The 27,345-nt window shown below is 40.0% G+C and overlaps 1 protein-coding gene across 3 annotated transcripts in view; it reads left to right on the top strand.

Moving 5' to 3' along the window:
• LOC143020998 (UV excision repair protein RAD23 homolog A-like) overlaps positions 1 to 27,345 on the top strand; it is a 126,229-nt gene that overhangs the window by 64,959 nt on the left and 33,925 nt on the right. For 2 of the 3 annotated variants that reach the window (XR_012965964.1, XM_076178090.1), the window contains exons 7-8: positions 20,570 to 20,630; positions 21,637 to 21,764. The exons of the other annotated variant lie outside the window; for it this stretch is intronic. Coding sequence is in view for 1 of the 2 variants with exons in the window: in XM_076178090.1 (XP_076034205.1) it covers positions 20,570 to 20,630; positions 21,637 to 21,764 (189 nt within the window). In the remaining variant the exon portion in view is untranslated. The remainder of the gene's footprint in view (positions 1 to 20,569; positions 20,631 to 21,636; positions 21,765 to 27,345) is intronic. 3 annotated transcript variants of the gene reach the window in all.

The following is a 27,345-nucleotide window of genomic DNA, read 5'->3' on the forward strand; positions in this document are numbered from 1 at the left end:
ATTTATTATTAGTTATATGTCAATTTATTATTATTTACTATTTACCTGTTTGTTTATTATTCAACTATACCTATGCATTTATTTATGTATTTTATTTGTTATTTACATTATTATAGTTTTTATTATTTTATTATTAATATATTTTTTTCCGCATCCGACCTAGATATGGATCAAAAGGTCCCCTGTCGGTATGCTCCGCCTTTGTAATCCTTTGTAATCCTTTGTAATCCTTTGAGTTGGTGAAGGACAGGAGTGGTACTGGTAAATGATGAGATAGGAAAGTGTGTGGTGGAATGGAGGGAAGTAGACAAAGGTGATATTGGGATGGGAGAAGTTAGCTTTTGTGAATGCATGTCCTCCTGGTAGTGAGAAAAGTAAAGAGGAGCAGGAGACCATTTGGAGTGAATACATATAGAGAGGGTAGAAGTGGCAAGAACTATGTTCAAGTGGACAGCAGTAGGGCAAAAGTATTTCTCTCCTTAATGAGTTGGGATTTGTCCGTAACTCACAAATGATGTGTGGCTCTGGTCCATAGGGGCATTCCAAAAATAGTCCCTAAAGTAATGTGAATATACAAGAACATACCAGGTAGGGGTTGTTTCTTCTTCTTCCTCTTCTTCCTTTTCTTCCTCTTCTAGAAGAACAATGGCTTTTTGAATGGGTGTGTACTTTTAATGCTTCCATCTTATAGGGGGAAAGGCTTTTTGGTGTATGTGTATATATGAAATTGTCACAGCTCTTGTGTATGCATTTTTCAATGAGAAAAAGGAAGTGATTAAAGTATCTTACTTCTTTTCAACATTTAGTTATTTGGAGTAATTCAAGATATGATTGCTTTACCTGGTATACAGAATTGAAGATAATGGAAGTTTGATGTAATATTGATGCAAAAAATACCAGTATGATTTCAAGATGCTTGTATTAATAGTATTTCCCTCCTCCTTCCCCTTTGGTTTTATTAAAGTATTGCATATTTATATACCAAAAGGCTTCTTCCCCCTTCAGTACATATACATTTCCAAGGTCTCAAGTGGGGACCTATTTGTGATTATTATATCAATAAATATTTTGCAATTCAATCATCTTGAGCCAAATGTTGGGGACAGAAGGCAGCTTGTAAAAGCTTGTAACATAGCCGTGCTGACAAGTTAGAATTTCAAATTCACCCTTGTATGTACATTTTTATCCTATCTTTTATATATCTTTATATCTTTATCTATCTTTATATATCTTCTGTTATATATATATGTATGTATGTATGTATGTACATACATTTACCAAAGGCTTTTTCACCCTTAGAAAGGAGGTAGCAAAAACAAAAAAAACAAAGGCATAAAATCCACTCACACCCACTCCATTCCCACACACTCCACCGCCACATCCCACCCCCTCCCATCATGGCTCCTCCTGGATGATGGGTCATCCCCGCACCTTGCCCACTGCCCCAGGCCAGAAGCAGTGCCACAAGACACAGTACATCCACAACAAGGCTGCTTCATCATATGTATATGTATATACAGGTAGTCGTCGAATTACGACCGAGTTCGGTTCCGACAGACAGGTCGTAAGTCGATCTGGACGCAAGTCGGTCTATATATATATATACCTGTATAGTATATATTACCCTTTATATAATATGTGTATATATATATATATATATATATATATTGTATATTTAGCATACTGAAATAATCTTAGCATCTTTGAACTATGTTGTATAGTATTTTTAACCTTTTTATAATTTCATCTGATTTTCTTTGGGAAACGTAGCCTAGGCCTAAGCATATTGAATAAAATCCTATCATCTATCTAATACTGTATTTGTTAACCTTTGTATTATTTTACCATCAGACTTTCTTTAGGAAACGTATGCATACTGAATAAGATCTTATTATCTTTGAGCTACGTTGTTTAATATTCATTAACTTTTTATAATTTTCGTTAGGAAACGTAGCCTAGGCCTACGCATACTGAATAAAGTCCTGTCATCTTTGACCTACAAATCCTTTTTTGTTGGTTACATTAAAATCATTGTAAAGCAAAATTAGGATAAAAATATTTCGAAACGCATTCTTTTCGTTTACGTACTGTACCGAAAATATTGTTATCGACAACAGACTAGGCATAAACAAAGTTTACTGTTACATTTTATTAATCGCAAAACATAAAAATACAAAATGCTGTGTCGAACATTTTGTCATCGACAACAGACTAGGCATAAAAAAATACTGTTACATTTTATTAATTGCAAAACATTAAAATACAAAATGTAAGGCAAAATTAGGATTTTTTTTATTTCAACAAAACACATTCTTTTTGTTTAAGTACTGTACCGAACATATTGTTATCAACAACAAACTAGCCTAGACATAAAAAGTTTGTTATATTTTATTAATTGCAAAACATACAAAAATACAAAATGCAATGCAAAATTAGGAAACAATTTACTTCAAACAAACAAAATAAAAGAATATTTAGCTGGCTGGGATGCTGGCGCTGCCGGCAGCCTGCGAAAACTATCGTACTCGCGTCTCGCAGCGTGCGGAGTAATGTACTGCACTGCCAGGCATAACATTGCAATTCTATTACTATTAAATGTTAGATATTATTGCACCATCTCGTGGTTGTAAAGTCGATCAGTCATAAGTCGCATAGGTCATAAGTCGACGGCTACCTGTATATATATATGTGTATATGTATATATATATGTATATATATGTGTGTATATATATATATATGTATATACAGGTAAACGTCGACACGATGGCCGCGACTTACGATTTTTCGACTTTACGATGACGACGACGACGATATGATATATTTAACCCCTTCCATACGGTGCTGCACACGTAGGCGTCATGAGGAGCAAGTGGATTCGCGACGCTGCCATATCGGCGTCTTGATTATATTTATTGTAGTCGCCCCAGTGTTTTTACATTCTCTCAAATGTGCCCTGAATCCCATTCTCTGTGGTTTTCAAAATTCGCGGGTGAAAGAGAGAACGATCGATATAAGCGGTGACTATATTTTATGATGCGAGTATTATTATGACACGTCATACGGCTGGCATTGGCTGCTGCCCGCGAGATTTAAGTTCCGTACTGAAAATACATATTATAGTGTTTGAATATGGTAAAAAGGATAAAAATAATTAAATAAACTACTGTACATGTTTAATAGGCTATATTCAGTATCTCTGGTGGTTAATATACAGGTAGGCTAGGTACAGTGACCACGGAACAGAGTGATACACAAATTGAGGATTGACATGATGAAATCGTCTTACGATGGTTCTATCGAAACCTAATGCCATCGTAAGTCGACGTTTACCTGCATATATACAGACGCTCCTCTACGTTTTACGTTTTTTCGATTTTACATTTGAACTGACTGTAAAAAAAAATTGTAAAAAAAAAATTTTTTTAGTGAATTTTTTAGTTTAGCGCGCTCTCCGTAGTTCAAACGATACTTGCGCATGACGCTGCGTCCATTGTTTACATTGCACAAACGACAGACTAAAAGTGCCTTGCCTCCTCCTCCTCTCCTCCTCCTCCTCCTCCTCCTCCTCCTCCTCCTCCTCCTCCTCCTCCACCATCTCAATTTATGTTGCTTGAATTTAATTTATTTGAAATTAATGTTATTATTTTACAATGTTATGTGTATAATTAATGATTTAGGGGTGTTTTGTAAGATACGGTAATAGAATTTACGGATGTATAGTACAGTAACAACTTACGTTCATTTTCAACTTACGTTCGGCCGTTCGGAACGTAACTAAAACGTAAGTTGAGGAGCGTCTGTATATGTATATATATATGTATATGTATATATATATATGTATATATATATATGTATATATATGTGTATATGTATATATATGTATATGTATATATGTGTGTGTGTGTGTGTGTACATATGTATTTATTTACCTAGTTATAATATACGGGAGGGGAGCTATGCTCGTGGTGACCCGTCTTTGTGTCTCTCCGCATCAAGTTTTATCTTAAAATCTTGTATAGTGTTTGCACATACTGTTTTGTTTAATTTGTTCCATGTATTAATCGCTCTGTGTGGTAAACTGTTCCTTTTCAAGTTTTTTCTATAATATATATGTATAATATATATATATATGTGTGTGTGTATACATATATATATATATATATTATAAAAGGGAGGTAGCCAGCAAGACATACACCCACCCTCCACCTATCCAACACCAGTTTGTTTTATCTTTTAACTTTTATTGTGATTGAAGGGCCACTCCTGCCCTAGGCCTGCCTGTGTAAGAAGCCATGCAGCAAGAAATGTTACCTCCACAGCAGGGCCGATCAGCCAAAGCTAATTTACCCCTACTATTTTCATTATCAAATCATATGGCAATCATTTCTCCTCATCCACTTGCTAGTAAATTGTAAATAGATAAGAGAAGAAAAAATCCCTGTTGTCGGAGTCAATTTGTTGTCCATTTACAACCATTCTTCATTTGTACCCATTTATTGCCCTCTCCTTTTTCTTCTCGACATTCTTCCTTTACCTCCTCATTTCTCACTCAGTCCATCCTCATACTTCTCAGACATATTAAAGTTTCTTGTTTCTGCCTCCTAGTCTTATTCCTCTACAGTTTCAGAGGCACAATAACCCCTCTATATAATTCTCTTTTCATTTCCCCAAGATTTTTACTTGTTTCATTCACTCTACTATTTACCTTTACCCTTACTCCATTTCCTGGTACATCTGTCCCTAGATATGTAAAGATAACCACTTCTGCCAGCCTCTCGTTTAAAAATTTCCTCAAACTCTCTGCCATCCTCACATCCTGTACATCTCATTAGCTTACATTTATCCACACTTTTTTTCAACTCTCCTCTCCCATACCCTTCTAAACTCCAATACTAACTGATATAAACCCTTCTGTGACCCAGCCATGATCAGTGTCATCCACAAACAACTGGCTCCCTTTTTACTAATTTCATGGTACACATACATTCCAAAGGTCATCCATTTTAAGTTTGTAGGATGTCTGTTTCGCAGACTCTTGGGAATCCATACTGTGAAGGCATACTCAGATGGGGGTCTTCAAGAAATATAGGTTGTGATTAGTTTCCTAATGCTGACCAGAGCCCATGTTTGCTCCTGATTTTAGTATTTTATTTTCCTTTTGGTTTTCAGTATCAGGCCCTTGATGAGGGGTTTGAAATATGTATCGGAAGTGGGGCCCATGATTTTTCTACACCCCCCCTCCCTCCCTACAATAGAAGGGACCAATGACAGGTACCTGTTTGTGGTGGTCCTGCTAGATGGACAGTGGTACTGCATATTTTCAAAACCTGTGGGGCTGACACTTTGCCCAAGATCTTCTGTGAAGTTCAACTGAATTTGTTACACCACTGTACACATGGAAAGCTGACATCTGTTATCAGCTGTCTTCCTACTACGACTACTTTCAGCTGGTGACAGGGAAACAGGCCCACATCAGTAACACAGATGACAGTAGAAAGTATCTTCCCAGAGAGATCTGTGGGAAGGTATGGGGACTTTTGCCTGCTGCTGTGGGGGTTATGAGTTTTCCACTTAGTGAAATTGATGGCAACAGTTATTGTGATTATGATTATTAAGAGGGTAGGAATTTTCCAACCAGCACCCTAAGGTTTGGGTCTTTTAATGTGCATGGATGTGGTACAGATGAGAGTAAAAGGGAAGTGATAGATAGTATATTTGTGAGAAGAAAGATGGATGTGTTGGCTTTGAGTGAAACTAATTTGAGAGGGAAAGGCGAGTGTGAGTTTGGGAGTGTAGTTGGGAAGTTCTCAGGAGTGAAGAGAGGGCAAGGGAGAGAAGGGGTGGCTATACTAGTAAGTGAAGAGATAGGTAAAAGTGTAGTGGAGTGGAAGGAGGTTTTATCAAGATTAATGTGGATGAAGGTGAAACTGGGAAAGGAGATGTTGGTTTTTGTAAATGCATATGGGCCTGGTAGTGAGAAGAGTGTAGAAGAAAGGGAGGCTTTTTGGATAGATTTAAATGAGTACATAGAGGGATTAGGGAGGAACGTCATTGTAGTAGTATTGGGAGACCTTAATGCTAGGGGTAGGAAGTGAACCAATTGACAGAGTGGTTGGGAAATGTGGAGTTCCAGGAAAGAATTGTAGTGGAGAGTTGATGGTGGAGATGTGTCTAGAGAGTTGATGATAGGAAATACAGTGTTTTGGAAGAAAGTCGAGCATAAGTACACATGGGAGAGGGTGGTAGATAGAGCGTTAATGGACTATATAGTGATAGGAGTATAATAGGAAGAGTTAAGGATGTTCATGTTATAAGGGGAAAAGTGGAGGAATGTCAGATCATTTTTTGGTGGAAGGTAAGTTGAGAGTGGAGGATAGATGTAGAAAGAGGAAAAGGACAAAAGGTAGGGAGGTGCTTAGAGTGAACTCTTTAAATGAAAAGGATTACAAGAAGCTGAGAGAGGATTGGGAGGGAGTGAAGGATGGAGTAGAACTAGGAGTGGGAGAGGAATGGGGATGGTTCAAGGAGGGAGTCACAAAGTGTGCAAAGATGGTGTGTGGAACAAGAAGGATGGGAGGAAATAGAAGGAAGGGAAGTGGGTGGTGGGATGAGGAAACAAAGAAGGTTGTAGAAGAGAAGTGAGCTTTCACAGATTAGTTACAAAATAGGATGAGGGAGTCATATGAGAGACAAAGAATAGAGAAGAGAGGTAAAGCACAAGGTAGAGGCAAAGAGGAGAGTAGATGTGGAATGGGGTAAGAGTATGACAGAAAATTTTGAAAGTAATAAATAGATGTTTTGGAAAGAAATTAAAAGAGGAAGAGGAGGCGAATCAAATAGAGAAGAAAAGGTAAAAGGTGCAGATGGAGAGATGATAATGGAAGAGAAGGCAGTAAGAGGAAGATAGGCAGAGTATTTTAGGGAGTTGCTAAATGTGAAGGAGGATAGGGAGGGAAAGATAGTTGCAGTGGGAAGTGCTAAGAAAGTGACCAAGATGATGATGATGGTGATGATATGGTTTAACGTCACACACTCCCCCCTTATCATGAGGCTAGGACGGTGCCCCTCACAGAGGGCTTTGTAGCTGACCAAGATGAGTGAGGAAAATGGAGGAGAAATAAGGAAGGATGAAGTGAAGGCAGTTGTTAAGATGATGAGAGCAGGTAAGGCACCTGGTCTGGATGGATGTCATGCAGAATGTCAAAAAAGGAGGTACAGTGATGGTGGACTGGCTGGTGAGGTTATTTAATGTTTCTTGGAGAGAAGGTAAAGTGCTGGAGGACTGGAGGAGTGCCTGTATAGTTCCACTCTACAAGGGAAAAGAGGACAAGTGTGAGTGTAGTAGTTTCAGAGGGAGCTTGTTGACTGTAGTTGGGAAGGCTTATGGGAGGATCTTGATTGAGAGAATTAGGAGAGGAACAGAGGGAGTAATAGGTGAGGAATAGTGTGGATTTAGGACAGGTAGAGGTTACGTAGATCAGATTTTTGTTGTAAGACAGGTATGTGAGAAAGCTATAGGAAAAGGTGATATTTTTTGGGCTTTTATGGATCTGGAAAAGGCTTATGACATGGTAGACCGGAAGGCACTGTGGGAGGTACTGCAGATATATGGGATAGGAGGAAAGCTGTCAAGAGTTTTTATGAGAGTAGTAGAGCATGTGTCAGGATTAGAAATGGAGAGAGTGAGTGGTTTGAGGCAAAGGTGGGACTTCATCAGGGATGTGTTATGTCACCCTGGCTGTTCAACTTATACATGGATGGGGTGGTGCGAGAGGTAAATTCAAGGGTGGTGGGTCAGGGATTGGAGATGATTAAAGAAAATGGAGAAAAGTGGGAGATAAGCCAGCTGTTGTTTGCTGACGACACTGCGCTTGTAGCAGGATCAGAGGAGGGATTGAGGAAGTTAGTGACCGAGTTTGGGAGTGTGTGAAAGAAGAAAGTTGAAGATAAATGTGGGTATAAGTAAGGTGATGAGATGTACAAGAGGAGAAAGTGGCAGCAGACTGGAAGTGAGCATTAAGGGAGAGTGACTGGAGGAAGTGGATAGTTTTAAATACTTGGTGCAAATGTGGCAGGAAAGGGAAGAGTGGAGGTGGAGGTAGAATGTAGATTGAGAGAAGGGAGTAAATGCCTTGGTGGATTAAAAAGTGTAATGAGAAATAGACATTTGGGAATGGATGGTAGGAGGAGATTGCATGAAGGAGTGATTGTGCCAACAGCAGTTGTATGGGGCAGAAACATGGAACATAAGAGAGGAAGAGAGGAGTTTGAATGTGTTTGAGATGAGGTGTCTGAGAAGTATGATGGTGGTTACCAGGCTGGATAGAGTGAGAAACGAGGAGGTGAGGAGGAGAACAGGGGTGGTAAGGGAGTTGGGAGTTAGGGTGGATGAAAAAGTATTGGGATGGTTTGGACACATGAAAAGAATGAGTGAAGAAAGACTAGTAAAAGAGGTATGGAAGGCAGATGTGGAGGGAGTGAACATTGAGGGGCGACCTAGGATGAGATGGATGGATGGGGTGAAAGGGGCTTTGGGGAAGAGGGAAATGTCTGTTGAGGAAGGATGGGAGAGGACAGAACATGGGTGAATGGAAAATGGTTGTATATGGATGATGTGATGCACGAGGTGGAATGGATGGGGAGATGGGGGGTTGAGGTAGTGTGTGTGAGAAAAATTTGATGCAGCCTGAAGGGATTTCTCCCTCTCTTCTCCCGTTCTGCATGAGGGGACAGAGGGGGGGTTGCCAATTTAATGAAGCAACCTTGCTGTGGATGTGCTGTGTCTTGTGACACTGCTTCTTACCCAGGGCAGTGGACAAGATGCAGGGATGACCCTTCATCCAGGAGGTGCCAAGATAAGAGGGAGGGGAGTGGTGTGTATTTGGGATGGAATGGGTGGGGATGATTTTTATGCATTTGTTTTTTGTTTACCCCCTCATGTAAGGGGGAAAAAAGGCTTTGGTATATGTATTTTGTTATTTCAGTGTAAATATTTTGCCATTGAGTATTAATACTACATGATATTTTTATGGTTATCTGGGGTGAACAAAATCACTGATGATTTCTGAGGAGGCCCCCATTCTTTTGTTTTTAAGCCACTGTTTTAAACTGTACAAGATTGAATCCACTTAGTTACTATATTGATGTGCTGGATTGGGGACCAATAACAGTACCTGGATGTGGTGGTTCTGCAAAACAGTGAAGCTGCCCATTTCAAAACCCATGAACCCCCCTCACCTCCCCCAGGATGTCTCCAAACTGGGCCAAGATCTCATAATATGAACTTCAACTGTGTTTCTTGCAGTTCACACATGGAGAGCTGGCAACTTCTTTCCCCACCATTTTGAACTGAAGACATAGATAATACAAGAAAGAGATGGCTGGGCAGATTGTTGTATTTACCTAGTTGTATTTTACGGGACGGTCCTGGGAGCTATGCTTGTTATGACCCGTTTTCGTATCTCTCCACATCCAATTTATTCTTGAACTCGTGTATAATTCTGGCATTCACTGTTTCACTGTTTAGTTTGTTCCAGATATTGATCACTGTGCGGGAAACTGTTCTTTTTCAGGTCTCTTCTGTAATTGTCCTTCTTTAGCTTCTTATCATGTCCTCTTGTTTCTCTCTCGTCCCATTTCAGTAGGTCATCTCTATCAAGAACTTCCATCCCTTTCATAATTCTGAAGATGGTCAACAAGTCGTCTCTTTCCCTTCTATGCTCCAATGTTGACAGCTGTAATTTCTCCAATCTTTGTTCATATGTCAAATTTGATAGTGTGGGTGCCATCTTTGTCACCGCTCTTTGGATTCTTTCTAATTTCTTTGTGTTTTTCTTTGTGCTTGGTGCCCACATTGATAGAGCATATTCTAGTTTCAGTCTTATCAATGTAGTACTGTATTTTACGGCTTACAAGACGCACTTTTTTTCCTAAGAAATACCCTGAAAAATACTAGTGCATCTTCCAAGACGAATGTTGTATTGTAAGGCAACACCCAGGCTCTAGTGAGCTTGGACACTTGACCGATAGCGTTCTGGATTTGTATGTTGAGTCATTACACTATGATGTTAGCTTAAGTACTATTTAATTCAGCCTTTTGTATAATGTGAACTCAGTACTTAGCTGTTACAAGTGTTTCCAATACCATAATCCTTCCAGTAATGATGAGTTCTCGGGATATGAGGATGAATATATATATATTTTATTATTTTTATATTCTTACATGCATATTTTTGAAAATTTTAATTTTATGAAAATAAAACCACCCTTGGACAATGAAAAATGTGTGGTATATTTACTAACCACCAACTAGTATGTCATCGTCATACAAACAAAATCGGATAAGTGATTATGTAATGTAAACAATACGTGCCGTCACCTGCCACTAAAATCTTTAAAAAATTTACCTATGCTATTTTTATTTACATATTTGTGAATCGATGGTGAGTGCTTCAGCAAATTTATGATGAGAGTTGAGACAATAGAGTCTAGCGGACTCCTTGCTTCTTATGTTTTTTTGTTCAGTGGTCGGGTATATGGTGAATGTGTTCTTGTATAAGAATGACTTTTTCTTTGAAATTTCTTTCAAATATTAGGGTGCGTCTTCCAAGATGCAGCGTCTTGCAAGCCGTAAAATACGGTAATTATTTTCTTAACCATCTCTTCATCCATGTAGTCAAAGGCCACTTTCATTGATCTTAATATGTTGTAAGTCTCTTTGAATAATTTATTTACATGTTTGTCAGGTGTCAAGTCATTTGAGATGATTACTCCTATGTCCCTCTCTGAGTTTAATTTCTTTACTTCTTTGTTTCCAATTGTGTATTTTCCCGAAACTGTTTTTGCCTCTTCCAAATTCCATTATGCTACATTTCTTGATGTTGAAGTTCATCTCGTATTTCTGGTTCCATTCCCATACTTTATCCAGGTCATCTTGTAGCGATCTGCAATCTTCTTCTGTTTTCACTCTTGAGTAATTTGGCATCGTCGGCAAAAAAATTTATGTAACAATTTACTCCTTTGTCCATATCATTTGTGTATATGGCAACATGAAAGGAGCCAAAACAGCCTTGTGGGAAGCCACTTTTTACATCTAACCATTTCGAACTTTTGTCTCGTAAGTACCACTCTCATTTTTCTCCCAGTTAAGAAGTTCTTCACCCATTCCAATAGTTTACCATGAATTCCTATTTTTTAAATTTTACTTGTTAATTTTTTGTGTGGGACCATGTCAAAAGCTTTCTGCAAATCCAGGAAGGCGCAATCTGCCCATCCATCTCTTTCTTGTATTATCTCAATTAGTCTCTAGTAAAAGCTGATTAGATTTGTGGTGCACGATCTTCCACCTCTAAAACCAAATTGTTTGGGATTTATTATTTTCTTTTCTTTCAAGTGTTTGGTCCATCTGTTCCTGATAATCTTTTCGCATATTTTTGCTGCTGTGCTTGTGAGGGACACCAGTCTAAAGTTTGTAGGATCTTCCCGGTTTCCTCTTTTGTATATTGGTACTATGTTTGCATCTTTCCAATCTTGCAGTACCTTTCCCTCTTTTAATGAGAAGTCTATTATCTTGTGTAGTTTCAGTTCGTGTTTACACTCTTTCAATATCCAATTTGCAATTTTATTTGGTCCGTGCGACTTTCTGACATCTAGGCTTCTTATTTGGTATCTTATTTCCCTCTTGTGTTATTTTTATTTTCTTCATCATGAGGTGAACTTTCTAGTTGTTCATCCTCCCGGGGTTGTAAAAACATACCTGAAATGTCTGATCATCATTTCTGCCATCTCTGTGTCGTCTATGTACAGACGCTCCTCAACTTACGTTTTAGTTACATTCCGAACGGCCGAACGTAAGTTGAAAATGAACGTAAGTTGTTACTGTACTATACATTGGTAAATTCTATTACCATATCTTATAAAACACCCCTAAATCATTAATTAAACACATAACATTGTAAAATAATAACATTAATTTCAAATAGATTAAATTCAAGCAACATAAATTGAGATGGTGGAGGAGGAGGAGGCAACGCATGTTCAGTTTGTCGTCTGCGCAATGTAAACAATGGACGCAGCGTTGTGCGCAAGTATCGTTTGAACTACGGAGAGCGCGGTAAACTAAAAAATTCACTCATTTTTTTTTTTTTTTTTTTTTTTTTTTTTTTTTTTTTTTTTTTTTTTTTTTTTTTTTTGTTTTTTTTTTTTTGTCAGTTCAAACGTAAAATCGAAAAAACGTAAAACGAATGAACGTAAGTAGAGGAGCGTCTGTACTCTTTATCTCCTTCACGCAATTTTACAATATCATGCTTATATCCTTTAGTTTGTCGTTTATATATCTGTAAAAGAGTTTTGGTTGATCCTTACATTTGTCTATGATGTCCCTTTCATATTCTCTCTTTTCTTTCCTGCATATGTTTACATATTCGTTTCAAAGTTTTTTTATATGTTTGCCATTTAGATGTTTTCCTGTCTTTTTTCCTGTCTTTTTTCCATGCTTAGTTTCTTCTGGCTTTAGCCTCGCTGCTTCTTTGTTGAGCCAACATTTTATATAAATTTCTTTTAGTTTCTTTTTTGGTACATATTTGTTAACTCCCTCTTTATAATTTTCTTTAAATATGTTCCATTTGTTATCCATATTTGTTTCCTCTTTAGACTTGCAGAAGGCTTTCAACAAAGTACCACATAAAGAATTAATAAGAAAAATTGAAATAATCGGAGGAATATAAGGTAAGCTACTGGAATGGATGAAGGATTTCTTAAGTGGAAAAAAAAATGAGAGTTTAGAGACAAAAATTCAAACTGGGAAGATATAATAAGTGGCATCCCACAAGGCTCTGTATTGGCTTCTTTAATGTTTGCCATATATATAAATGATATGGATGAGGGAGTGAAGTGTTACATGAACTTCTTTGCTGGCAATGCCAAATTACTCGAGTGTAAGCACGGAAGAAGATTGCAGATCGCTACAAGAAGACATGGACAAAATATGGGAATGGAGTCAGGTGTGTGAAATGAACTTTAACATTAAGAAATGTAGTATAATGGAATTTGGAAAAGCAAAAATAGAATATCGGGTCAATATAAAATTGGAAACAAGGAAGTCAAAAAAGTTGATTCAGAAAGGGACCTGGGAGTGATCATCTCAAATGACTTGACACCTGATAAACACGTCAATAAATTATTTGGAGATACTTTTAACTTATTAAGATCATTTAAAGTGGCCTTTGACTACATGGATGAAGAAATGGTAAAGAAAATAGTGGCTGCACTAAGAAGACCTAAACTAGAGTATGCTGCAACACTGTGGGCACCTAGCAAAAAATATATATATATAATTCAAAGAGCAGCGACAAAAATGGCACCTACACTATCAAATTTGACATTAAACAAAGATTGGAGAAATTACATTTATCAACACTGGAACAGAGAAGAGAAAGAGGTGATTTGTTGACCATTTATGAAAGGAATAGAAATTCTCGATAGATTTGTTGACCATTTATGAAAGGAATGGAAATTCTCGATAGAGACGACTTGTTAAAATGGGACAGAAAAGAAACAAGAAGACACAAAAAGAGGCTAAAGAAGGATGGTTACAGAAGAAATTTGAAAAAGAATAGCTTCCCATGTAGTGATTGATGTCTGGAACAAACTAAACTGAGAAATGGTGAGTGCCAAAACTACACAAGATTTTAAGAATAAATGGATGCAGAGAGATACGAAAATGGGTCACTATGAGCATAGCTCACGTCCTGTAAAATACAACTAGGTAAATACACTGATACAGCATAGACAATTTTCCAACCTTTGGGAGGTTCTGAGGACCATTGTCAGCCACAGTGGCACCGAGTTTTCCACTTGGTGAAACTTGAGGGTAATGCAAGGGTAATGGGGAGGAGATTGGTGATGGTTAAAGAAAATGGATAAAAATTAGAGATACGCCAGTTGTTTGCTGATGACATTGCACATGTAGCAGGATCAGAGGATGGATTAAGGAAGTTAGTAACAGAGTTTAGGAAGATGTGCAAAAGGAAGTTGAAGGTAAATGTGAGTAAAAGTAAGGTGATGAGATGTACAAGGGGAGAAAGTGGCAGCAGACTGGAAGTGAGTATTAAGGGGGAGAGACTGGAGGAAAAGGATACTTTTAGATACTTGGGTGTGAATATTATGGAAAAGGGAGGAGTGGAGGTGGAATATAGATTGAGAGAAACAAGTAAATGCCTTGGGGGATTAAAAAGTGTAATGAGAAATAGACTTTTGGGAATGGATACTAAGAGGAGATTGTATGAAAGAGTGATTGTGCTGACCGCACTGTATGGGGCAGAAAAATGGAACATGAAAGAGAAAGAGAGGAGTTTGAATGTGTTTGAGATAAGGTGCCTGAGAAGTATGATAGGTTACTAGGTTGGACAGAGTGAAAAACAAGGAGGTAATGAGGAGAACGGGAGTTAGGAGATAGGGTTGATGAAAGAGGAGCCAAGATAAGAGGGAGGGAGGGGGTTGATGGGAGTGGAGTATGTAGGGGATGGAATTGGTGGGAGTGGATTTTATGCCTTTGTTTTTTGGCTCGCTCCCTTTTAAGGGGGGAAAAGCCTTTGGTATATTTATTCCTGAATTCCTCCACCGATCCTGCTACAAGCGCATTGTCATCAGCAAAAAAACAACTGGCTTATCTCACACTTTTCTCCATTTTCTTTAACCATCTCCAATCCCCGACCCACCACCCTTGTATTTACCTCTTACAACACCCCTTCCATGTGTAAATTGAAGAGCTCATAGCACATCCCTGGCAAAGTCACACCTTTACCTCACACAACTCACTATCTCCATTTCTGATTCTAACACAAGCTCTACTATTGTAAAAACTCTTAAAAGCTTTCCTCCTATCCCAAATATCTGCAATACCTCAAATAAGCCTTTTCCAAATCCATAAAGGTCCAAAAAACATCTTTAGCTTTTCTTAAAGCTTTCTCATGTATGTCTTACCACAAAAATTTGATCCACACAACCCCCACCTCTCCTAAACCCACACTGTTCCTCACGAATAACTCCCTCTGTTCCTTTCCTAATCCTCTCAATCAAGACCCTCCCATAAGCCTTCACAACTACATTTAACAAACGGAGCCCTCTGAAGCTACTATACTCATACTTGTCCCCTTTTCCCTTGTAAAGTGGAACTAACCAGTCAGGGGTATTGGCTGCATGCTATTGTGAGGTTAAAAGCTGATAAGTAGCATGCATCTGATACTTTGGGTCAATATGGGGTGCCCCTACGGACCAGAGCCACACATCATTTTGTCTGTGGTAGAAGAAGTCTCTATTCCTAGAGAAATGATGATACTTTGTTATAATGTGACTCTCCCTCCACTATGCTGTCCCCCCACTCTTGTTACCTGTACTATTTCTTTGAATATTCATTTTCTCATTTGTTGGGGGGAAGAATACTGCCACCAAGTCTTTTCACTTCATTCGTATGAGGTGATGAAAACAGGACAAAAAAAAAGTAAAGTAAAGGCACATTGAATACAAGTATAAAAGGTGAGAGGCTTCAAGAAGTGAAATCACATATGGCAGTTAATAGGGGAGTGGATATGGAGGTAAAATGTATAGTAAAGAAAGTAGATAAATGTTTGGGGGAGAAACTGGAGTGCATTTGAGAATGAGTACATAGAGAAGGTTTTATGAATAAGTGATTATACTACAGTGCTTTATGGAGCAGATTTGGAATGTAATGCAGGCAGAGAGATAGAATCTTTTTCTGTGATTAAAGGGTGTGAGAATTGTGATGAAAAATATGGAGGAGAGTTTAAAAGCAAAGGTGGGAAGGAAGCTGTCAGATAAGGTAAATAAAAAAGCAGAGTTAGGGCATATTGAAGGAATGGATGAAGAAATACTAGCAAAGAGAGCATGGAAAGTAGAAATGGAGTGTGTTTGAGGACAAGACAGTATGGAGTGAAGAGGGCTATGGATGCATGTGAAATGTCTGTCAAGCAGGTAAGAGTGGGCAAAAAATAGTGGACCCTGTTGTGGAAGAGCTGTTTTGCTTCATTGTCAGTTGAGCTAAGCAGTATGATAGGTCATATTGAAGGTGGTGAGAAGAGAGGGTTGGTTAAATGGGGTTCCTTTGTATATGATGTGGATGTGCTTTGCCTTGGTCACCCTTTTATCATAAGGAAAAGTCCTGCAATACAATGGATAACTGGTCAGTAGAGCTTGCCCTAAATTTTTTGTTGTGACACACATTTCCCATTCTTCTCTTTCCTTCCCTCCCTCTCCTTGTTCCAGTCAAACCTTTTAACTTCCCATCCTTTCCATCTCCCCATCACATCCCTCCCTGTCTTCCCTCCTCATCCCTCCCTGTCTTCCCTCCTCATCCCTCCCTGTCTTCCCTCCTCATCCCTCCCTGTCTTCCCTCCTCATCCCTCCCTGTCTTCCCTCCTCATCCCTCCCTGTCTTCCCTCCTCATCCCTCCCCTTCTCCCCTCCTCATCCCTCCCCTTCTCCCCTCTACATCCTTCCCTTTCTACCCTCTCTATTCTTCTCCATCACCCATCCCATTCATCCCCCTCTCCTCACTCCATCTTTACCATCCTATTCCTTCCCTTCCTCTGCCACTGCCCTTTTCCCTCTGTCTCACTCTTTTCCTGCCCTCCTTCATTTCCACCTTTACCACCTCATTGCTCCACTTCAGTGTAGTAATGTCCCAAAGTGTCAGATTAGAAAGATGAGAGGGTTCATTGATAAAAGTGTATACAAGACATGTATGCACAAAGCTTTTGGGTTTAATGGATCTGGAGAAGGCATATGACAGTTGACAGTGGTGTTACAGTATGTTTTCAGATGTATGGGATTGGTAGACTTCTGTTAAGGGCAGTCAGAAGTTTTTATGCGAGAGGTAGACCTTGTGTGAGAATAGGAATTGAAGAGAGTAAGTGGCTTGAAGTGAGTTGGGAATGTGCCAGGGTTGTGTACTGTTGCCATAGTTGTTCATGTATGTGGACAGGATAGCGAGAGAGGTAAATCAGAAGGTACAAGGCAGGGGGTTGAAGTTAAAATGGAGGGAATGGAAAGTGAACCAGTTGTTTGCAAGTTACATTCCTGTTGTAGCTAAGTTAGAGGATAGACAGAAGTAGTTAGTGGCAGAGTTTGGGAGGGGATGAGAGGAGAAAATTCAAAGTAATATGACCAAAAGTAAGGGGGTGATATGTACAGTATAAGGGGTAATAGTGGTAGAAATGGGTTGGAGGTGAGCTTAAAGGGCAAGAAGCTTGAAGTGGAGAGCTTTGTGTTAGGGTCACATGAAGAAGGGAATGAGGTAATAGGGTTGGAGGTGAAGAGTAAGGGAAGCAAGGAGGGAGTGTAAAGTGTCTGGATGAATACAGAAAAGACTATATGAGGGAGAGATTGTGCCATTGGCACTGTGTAGAGTGGAGATTTGGAATTTTAAGAAAGCAGAAAGGAAGATCCTGAACATGATTGAGTTGGTGTTAGAAATGTGGTAGGGGTTGCAAGGATAGAGTGAGAAATGCAGAGAATGGGGTTGGAAAGAGATGAGGCAGGTATAGCTTAGCAAAGAATACCAATATGGTTTGGCCATGTGGAAACTGAAGAAAGACTAGCAAAAAGTGTGAAAAGCTGAAGTAAATAGAGTGAGCTTGAAGGGATGAACAAGAATGAAATGGATGGGGTGAAGAGGCAATTGAATACAAGAGGAATCTCTGTTGAGGGTAGAAGAGAATGCAAAAGATTGGCGTGAATGGATAAGGAATGATGCAATCCATAGGGTTGTTCTGGTCTGACATTTATAATTCTAAAGTGTGAGTCCGTGAGAAACCTGTAGTAAAAGGTAAGGATGTTTTTTGGGCTCTTATGGGTCTGAAAAGGCTTATGACAGGGTAGGCAGGAAGGCACTGTGGGAGTTATTGCAGATATATGGGATAGGAGGAAAGCTTTTAAGAGAAGTCAAGATTTTTTTTACTAGAGTAGTAGAGCTTGTGTTAGGATTAGAAACGGAGAGAGTGAGTGGTTTGAGGTAAAGATGGGACTTCGTCAGGGATGTGTTATGCTCTGGCTGTTCAATTTATATATGGATGGGGTGGTGCGAGAGGTATGCAAGGGTAATGGGTCCGGGATTGGAGATGGTGAAAGAAAATGAAAAAAAGTGGGAGATAAGCCAGTTGTTGTTTGCTGATGACACTGCACATGTAGCAGGATCGGAAGAGGGATTGAGGAAGTTAGTGACAGAGTTTGGGAAGGTGTGCGAAAGAAGGAAGCTGAATATAAATGTTGGTTAAAGTAAGGTGATGAGATGTACAAGGGGAGAAAGTGGTAGCAGACTGGAAGTGAGTATTAAGAAGAGACTGGAGGAAATGGATAGTTATAGATACTTGGGTGCGAATGTGGCAGGAAAAGGAGTGGAAGTAGAATGTAGATTGAGAGAAGCAAGTAAATACCTTGCAGGATTAAAAAGTGTAGTAGAAATAGACATTAGGGAATGGATGCTAAGAGGAGATTGTATGAAGAAGTGATTGTACCGACAGCATTGTATGGCACAGAAACATGGAACATAACAGGAGGAGTTTGAATGTGTTTTAGATGAGGTGTCTGAGAAGTATGATAGGGGTTACTTAGCTGGATAGAGTGAGAAATGAGGAAAGGAGAACGGGGGTGGAAAGGGAGCTGTGAGATAGGGATGATGAAAGAGTATTGGGATGGTTTGGACACGGAAAAATAAAGGAAGAAAGACTAGTAAAAGAGGTGTGGAAGGAGTGAACATAAGGGATTGACCTAAGATGAGATGGATGGATGGGGTAAAAAGGGCATTGGGAAAGGACAGGAGAGGGCAGAAGATAGGGGTGAATGGATGATGCTGTGATGCATGAGGGGGAGTGGGTGGGGGATGGAGGATGAGGGAGTATGTGTGAGAAATAAATTGATGCAACCTGAAGGGATTTCTCCCTGTCTTCTCCTTTTCTGCACAAGGGGATGGAGAGGGGCAGTCACCAAATTAATGAAGTGGCCTTGCTGTGGATGTGCTGTGTCTTGTGACACTGCTTTTGACCCAGAGCAGTGGGTGAGATGCAGTGATGATACGTCATCCAGGAGGAGTCAAGATAAGAGGGAGGAAAAGGGTGGATGGGAGTGGAGTATATAGGGGATGGAATGGCAGAAAGTGGTTTTTATGCCTTTGTTTTTTTGTGTGGAAGGCAGAGGTGGAAAGAGTGAATATGAGGGGGTGTCCTAGGATGAGATGGATGGATGGGGTGAAAGGGGCATTACAAAAGAGAGGAATGTCTGTGGAGGAAGGACGGGAGAGGACAGATGATAGGGGTGAATGGAGAGGGGTTGTGTATAGATGATGCTGTGATGCATGAGGGGGATGTGGGGTGAGGAAGTATGTACGAGAAAAAATTTGACGCAGCCCGAAGGGATTTCTCCCCGTCTTCTCCTTTTCAGCATGGGGGGACGGAGAGGGGGGGGTCGCCGAATTTATGAAGCAACCTTGCTGTGGATGTGCTGTGTCTTGCGACACTGCTTCTGACCAGGGCTGTGGATGGGATGCAGGGATGACCCGTCATCCAGGAGGTGCCAAGATGAGAGGGAGGGAGGAGGGTGGAGGGGAGTGGAATATATAGGAAATGGAGTAGATGGGAATGGTTTCTATGCCTTTTTCTTTTTGGCTACCCCCCCATATAGTGGGAAAAAAGCCTTTGGTATATGTATGAATGTTTTTTGGCTACCTTCCTTGTTTGGAGGAAAAAGCCTTTGATATATGTATGTGTGCAAGTCTGTTATATATTTTGAGTGTGTGTGGGGAGGGGGGACCAAAGTGCTTGCAAAGTTATCCACGGTTATACAATAAAAGTTTTACATCTGTTAATGTTTACAATTGCAAAAAAAAAAAAAGGGGGGGGGGGCTCTGTTACCCCATCCTAAACTATATATATTCACATTCCTACATTTCCCATCTTATGACCATCTTATCAATTTTCAATTTAGCTGACTTGTTCCTCCATTCCTGTCCTTTCACAGTATCCAGTCTTTCACCTTGGATCCTGCATATTTCATTTTTATAGATTTAATGTTATATTTATTTATTGTTTTCTTTCTTTCTTAAAAAATTGAAGGCATTAATTATAGCTTTTTGTACCCATTCCACAATGAATGTTGGTCCCCTACTTCACATAGAGGATGAAGTTTTGATTTGTATCAGTTATAGTCTTGTATGTTGGAAGTATAAGATTTGCCTAGAGCTCGGTGATTAGCTGATGGAAAGCCAAACTAAGCTGGAAGTTTTGCCTATATTTATAAAAAATGTGACTATCAGGCTCACTATTTGTATAATAATGGGAGAATGATTTATACAAAAGTTCATATTAAGTGAATGGATTACTATCCTATTTGTTACAAGATTTCTTCTGGTTGTGGCGTGTTGAGATTTACACAGAAAGCATAATTGTAATCAAAGGAGCAAAGTACAAAAGATACAGACAATCTGGCCAAGCAGGAAACTTAAAGAATTAGTACAGAATACTTATGTACTCATAGTAACTTTTTTTTTTCTTACATTGCAGAGGACCCTCTTAATTTCCTCAGATCACAACCACAGTTTGAACAGATGAGGCAAATGATTAGGTAAGGGATGACCTTTGAATCAAAGGGAATATGTTTAGTTATTTAGTCAGTTCAGGAAGTTACTTAAAAGCCAAATACAAAGAATGGAATAGTTACAATAAAAATCTTGGGTTGGGGGGTTACTGTGTACAGATACAAGTCAAATTCATTTTATCAGCACTGAAGCAAGTACACAACTCTACAACAAAATTTCTACAGCCATATTAGTAGATCATGGCATAGAGGTTAATTTGTCAATGATGTTCACATGAGTTGTTAACACTCTCTCACACAAGTTTTAATGCATTAATTTCCACAGCTTGTTGTTCAAAAACTGGAAGGGAACCCCAGAACATATGCTGTTGTAAATATTTAGCTTTCTTGAAAAGTATCAAGCTAACACTTGTTTGCTTGACACAGACACACTATCACTAGCTTCACAAGGTTTTGCCTTGCACCATCTGTTAAAAAGGGGGGGGGGGGGTTAATCAAAACTTCACCCCAAGAAAATGTATGATTTACATATGGAAGCAGTCATGACCTCTCCAATACAGTCATCACATTTCTAATTGGGTCAAAGACTTTTGAAAAAAGGGGACAAAAACTCTGGGATAGACTTATTTATAGAAGAAATGATGCCAATTTTCCTGGTAACCAGTTTCCCTCTAAAGAAAATTTTAATGGGTCCTATGAAATGGCAAAATTCAAATTGCATTATTATAATCTTGATTTTTTGGCAAATAGTTATGTTTGATCACAAGATCTGTATCACTAGTCTTTTCATTATGTTAAAAAATGTGTGAGAGGGTTAAGGATGCAACTAGTTTGCTAACTTTTTTTTTAAACCAACAAGCAAGTTTTGAAAGACATCACTACATAATTGTGAAAGAGAGATATTTACATCTAAGTCAGAAGTTACTATAAATTCTTAAAGGTAACAAATCTTTTCAAAATTTGTTAATAGATTCTTAAAGATGGCAGGTTTTTCAAAAGAGAAGAGTTGACCATTGACTTGGGTTGGTTGCAGGTCCAACCCACAGCTGCTTGATGCATTTATCCAACAAATTGGACAAACAAATCCACAGCTGTTGCAAGTGATTCAGCAGAACCAGGATGCCTTTGTTCGTATGCTCAACGAACCATCTGGAGGATCAGGTCAGAACTTGGCATTTCAGCACTCTTGTTTTCATTGCACAAGATACTACGATGAGCCAGAGGTCAAATGGGTACCATCAGGGACAGCTAAACAAAATTGATTGATTAATTTGTTTTACTCTCTTATCATTCATTTTATTATTTATTTTCTTTGTATTTATTTATATATTTATTTTATTTATTTGTGTATTTATTTATTTCCATCTTGTTACATACTGGATATATGTGCAGGCCTTTCCTTTACAATGGATTCCCCCAAATTTCTACCTTATCATTTATTCATATACCTCATACTTGGGTATTGACTGCATGGTGATAATGCAGTCAGTACTTCAGGGAATGTTTCTGGGGCACCCCAACAGACCAGAGCCACACAACATTACCTATGTTTTAGAGTAAAATCTGTACTCGTAAAAGAATGAAGAGATGCTTTGGTAGTTCTATCCCTTTATGCTGTCTCCTTGAATCTGTTTACCACCTCTATGACCCAATGGTGCTACTCAGCATGCCAGCATGTCGATCACTACCAACCAAGAGGAGAAGTATACTCCATCAGAGAAGGCCCCAACTCCTCCCAGTAGCAGATGGAATGACACCTCCCTATCTCTGTAAAGAGGTGGTTACCTGGGACTCGTGGATCTCTTGCAACAGAGATTTGGGACAAAAGATTGATCTGTGACCCTCTTTATTTTCTAAGCCACCACCAAACAACCCCCACCCCATGGGTGCAGGCAGGAAGGAAAATAATGTAGGCAACTAGTTCCTATACATTGCAAGAGGCAACTACATGGGATGGAATGAGTGAACTAGAGATATCCCACCTTGTAGTTTTCTCCTACAAAAATTTAAAGCACAAGACTGGGAGGATGATTCATATTAGAACCCAAGTACTTGAGTCGTTCATTGTGCATGGATGTAGTATAGATGAGAGTAAAAGGGATAATATTGGTAGGATGTTTGTGAGAAGGAAGATGGGTGTATTAGCATGAAGTTCAAGGAAATTGAAAAGAATAGGCAAGTCCAAGTTTAGAAATATGTTAGGTTGGGTGGTTAGAATGACAAGGGGATGAGGGGTAGGAAAAAGTGGCACTGTTGGTATGTGATGTGAAAGAGAGGCAGGTGTATGGCAAAGTAGAGAGAAGTGTCTTAGAAAATAATGGGGGCCCAAGGTAAAACTTGGAAGATGTGGGGTTTTTGTGAGTGTATATGGCCCTGGTAATGAGAAAAGTGAAGAGAGGAATGAATATTGGATTTATTTAAATCAATGTATAGAGGGGAGTGGAGTATGTAGGGGATGGAATGGGTGGGAGTGGTTGCTATGCCTTGTCTTTTGGCTACCTACTGTGTAAGGGGGAAAAAAGCCTTTGGTATATGTATGTATAGAGAGCTTTGGAGGGATGTAAATGTAGATCTCATTGCTAGAGTAGGAGATGAACCAATAGATGTAGTAGTAAAGAGATAAGGAAGAACTATATTGGCAAGATATTAAAGAAGTGTTTTCAAAGGGATGATAGTGAACTCCTGTCTATAAAAAGAGAGACAAGCATGGCCCAGGGGGGGGGGGGGATAGGAGGGTGTTAATGAACTATGTAGTGGTACCCAGAAGGTGTACTGGAAGACTTCAGGATGCAAATGTATTCTAGGGAGAGAGAACTGGATTTTCAGATCAATATCTGGTAGGATGGAAATCGAGAGTGGAGAGAGATAAGAAGGGAAGTCGTGAAGGTGACCAAATAAAATTAAAAGGGGAAAAATATGGAAGGTGGTGAAGGACAAAAGAGCAATAGGAATGGAGGAAGAATGGGTATGTTTCAGGGGGAAGGCAAGAAATAAATGTGAGTAGAGAATGGTTGCAAATGGAAGTTGACATGGCTTGAGGGAATTTATTTTCATCTTAATTTATGAAGGTAATAGAAGGGAGGGTTACCATGAAGTAGTGGGGGTAATTCATCTTAGACTGTTGGGCTCTGCTGTGGGGGTACCGTCTTGCTGCATGGCTTCTGCCCTGGGCAGGGGACAGGAATTAATCCACAAGGAGCTAACATAAAAGATAAAGAGATAAGTGCATGGGGGGAGTAGGTGCATGTTTTATAAGGAGGGAGAAACCTTTGTCATAAAGATAGATTTTTCTATTTCCTAGTTGTGGGTTTGTAACCTGTTTTGGAGAGGTTTTTGTTTGTCTTATTGGTGTTACATATACCAATGGCTTTTTCCCCCTAACAAGGGAGATAGCCAAAGTCAAAGGGATAAATCCACTCCCATTCCCCACCCCTCCCTCCCTTGTTTCATGGCTTTTTCTGGATGACTGGTCATCCCTGCATCTTGCCTACTGCCCTGGGTCAATAGCAGTGCAGTAAGACACACCATGATAATACATACATATACCAAGGCTTCTTTCCCTTACAAGGGAGGTAACCATGATAATGGTCATTTTTAATTGAGAGGGAACAGGTAGTAATTAGAGAGCAGTGTGGGTTTAGGTAAGAAAGAGGGTGCATAGATTGTTTTCATCTATATGTACCTAGGGCTTCTTCCCTCTTATGAGAGAGGTAGCCAAGTCGAGGCATGCACCCATTCCACTCTCATATACCACCCTTGTTTCTCTATTTTCTTAGCTCCTCTTTCCTGCCCTTTGCCCAGGTCAGAGACAAAAGGCAAAAATGCGAGAAGTTTTTTGTGTTGGGCTTTTGTAGATTTGAACAAGCTATATAATAGGATTCATGATTGAGGCAGTATGGAATGTTTGCAAATGGATGTGGTAAGGGAAAGTCTGTTGAGGGTGCTCAGTTTTTAAACTAGTAGTAGAGCTTGTGTGAAGATAGAGAATGGCAAGAGTTAATGGATTGAAGTAAAGGTGGAGCACCATCAGAGTTGAGTAATGTCATACGTACATATACCAAAGGCTTTTTTTCCCCTTATAGGGGAGGTAGCAAAGGAAAAAAAAAAAAAAAAAAAAAAAAATGGGGGGAGGGGGCATAAAAACAACTCCCACCCATTCCATTCCAGACATGCTCTTCTCCCCTCCACCCTCTTCCCTCTCTCTTATCTTGGCATCTCCTAGATGATGGGTCATCCCTGCATCTTGTCCACTGCCATGGGTCAGAAGCAGTGTCACAGGACACAGCACGTCCACATCAAGGCCACTTCATTAATTCGGCAACCCTCCCCCTCTCCGTCCCCTTAAGCAGAAAAGGAGAAAACGGGGAGAAATCCCTTCAGGCTGCATCAATTTATTTCTCATACATACTCCCTCACCCACCATCCCCCACCCACTCCCCCTCATGCATCACAGCATCATCCATACACAACCTTTCTCCATTCACCCCTATCTTCTGTCCTCTCCTGTCCTTTCTCAACAGACATTCCCCTCTTTCCCAATGCCCCTTTTACTCCATCCATCCATCTCATCCTAGGTTACCCCCTCATGTTCACTCCTTCCACCTCTGCCTTCCACACCTCTTTTTCTAATCTTCACTCATTCTTTCCAAATATCCAAACCATCCTAATACTCTTTCATCAACCTTATCTCCCAAATCCCTTTCCACCCCTGTTCTGCTCCTCACCTCATTTCTCACTCTAGCTTAGTAACCCCTATCATACTTCTCAGGCATTCATCTCAAATACATTCAAACTCCTTTTCCTTTCTTATGTTCTATGTTTCTGCCCCATATAGTGCTATTGGCACAATCACTCCTTCATACAATCTCTTAGCAGCCATTCCCAAATGTCTATTTCTCATTACACTTTTTAATCCACCAAGGCATTTACTCGCTTCTCTCAATCTACATTCTACCTCCACCCCCACTCCTCCCTTTCCTGCCACATTCACACCCAAATATCTAAAACTATCTACTTCCTCCAGTTTCTCTCCCTTAACCACTTCCATACGGTGACGCCTACATAGGCGGCATGAGGAGCAAGTGGGTACTCGATGATGTCGGCGTCGACATCTTGATTATATTTATTGTAGTCGTACCTACGATATCTCCATTCTCTCTAAACTGACTTCATCAATTTTCTATGGTTATCAAAATACACGGGTGAAAGAGAACGAATGATTGAGCACTGACTTTATTTTTCATAATGCGATTATTATGATGTAACATCGCACTTCGGGCAGCTAATGCTGTCAGACGTACGATGTGCCCCGGAGTGAAGAGGTTAATACTCACTTTCAGCCTGCTGCCACTTTTTCCCTTGTACATCTCATCACCTTTTACCCACATTTATCTTCAACTTCCTTCTTTCACACACCTTCCCAAACTCTGTCACTAACTTCCTCAATCCCTCCTCTGATACTGCTACAAGCACAGAGTCCTCTACAAACAACAACTGGCTTATCTCCCACTTTTCTCCACTTTCTTTAACCATCTCCAGTCCCTGACCCACTACCCTTGCATTCACCTCTCACACCACCCCATCCATGTATAAATTGAACAGCCAGAGCAACATAACACATTCCTGATGAAGTCCCACCTTTACCTCAAGCCACTCACTCTCTGTTTCTAATCCTAACACAAGCTCTACTACTCTCATAAAAACTCTTGACTGCTCTTAACAGCTTTCCTCCTATCCCATATATCTGCAAAACCTCCCACAGTGCCTTCCTGTCTACTCTGTCATAAGCCTTTTTCAGATCTATACATACATATACCAAAGCTTTTTCCCCTTACAAGGGAGGTAGCCAAAAAGGAAAAGGCATAAAATCATCCCCATACATTCCATCCCTGAATACACTCCACACCCTTCCACCTTCCCTTTTATCTTAGCACCTCCTGGATGATGGGTCATCCCTGCACCTTGTCCACTGCCCTGGATCAGAAGCAGTGTCGCAAGACACAGCACATCCACAGCAAGGCTGCTTCATTAAATCGGCGACCCCCCAACCCCCGTCCCCCCATGCATAAAAGGAGAAGACGGGGAGAAATCCCTTCTGGCTGCGTCAAATTTTGCTCACACATACTTCCTCATCCCCCATCCCCCCGCCCATTCCACCTCATGCATCACATCATCATCCATATACAACCATTCTCCATTCACCTCTGTCTTCTGTCCTCTCCCATCCTTCCTCAACAGACATTACCCTCTTCCCCAAAGCCCCCTTCACCCCATCCATCCACCTCATCCTAGGACGTCCCCTCATGTTCACTCCCTCCATATCTGCCTTCCATACCTCTTTTACTAGTCATTCTTCACTCATTCTTTCCATGTGTCCAAACCATCCTAATACTCTTTCATCAACCCTATCTCCCAGCTCCATTTCCACCCCTGTTCTCCTCCTCACCTCCTCATTTCTCACTCTATCTAGCCTAGTAACCCCCATCATACTTCAGACACCTCATCTCAAACACATTCAAACTCCTTCTCTCTTCCTCTCTTATGTTCCATGGTTCTGCCCCATACAGTGCTGTTGGCACAATCGCTCCTTCATACAGTCTCCTCTTAGTATCCATTCCCAAATGTCTATTCCTCATTACACTCTTCAATCCACCAAGGCATTTACTCACTTCTCTCAATCTACATTCTACCTCCACCTTCACTCCACCTTATCCTGTCACATTGGCACCCAAGTATCTAAAAC

The sequence above is a fragment of the Oratosquilla oratoria genome, chromosome 41 (assembly GCF_046742065.1).
Source record: "Oratosquilla oratoria isolate Oo_2021 chromosome 41, ASM4674206v1, whole genome shotgun sequence".
Taxonomy (NCBI): Eukaryota; Metazoa; Arthropoda; class Malacostraca; order Stomatopoda; family Squillidae; genus Oratosquilla; species Oratosquilla oratoria.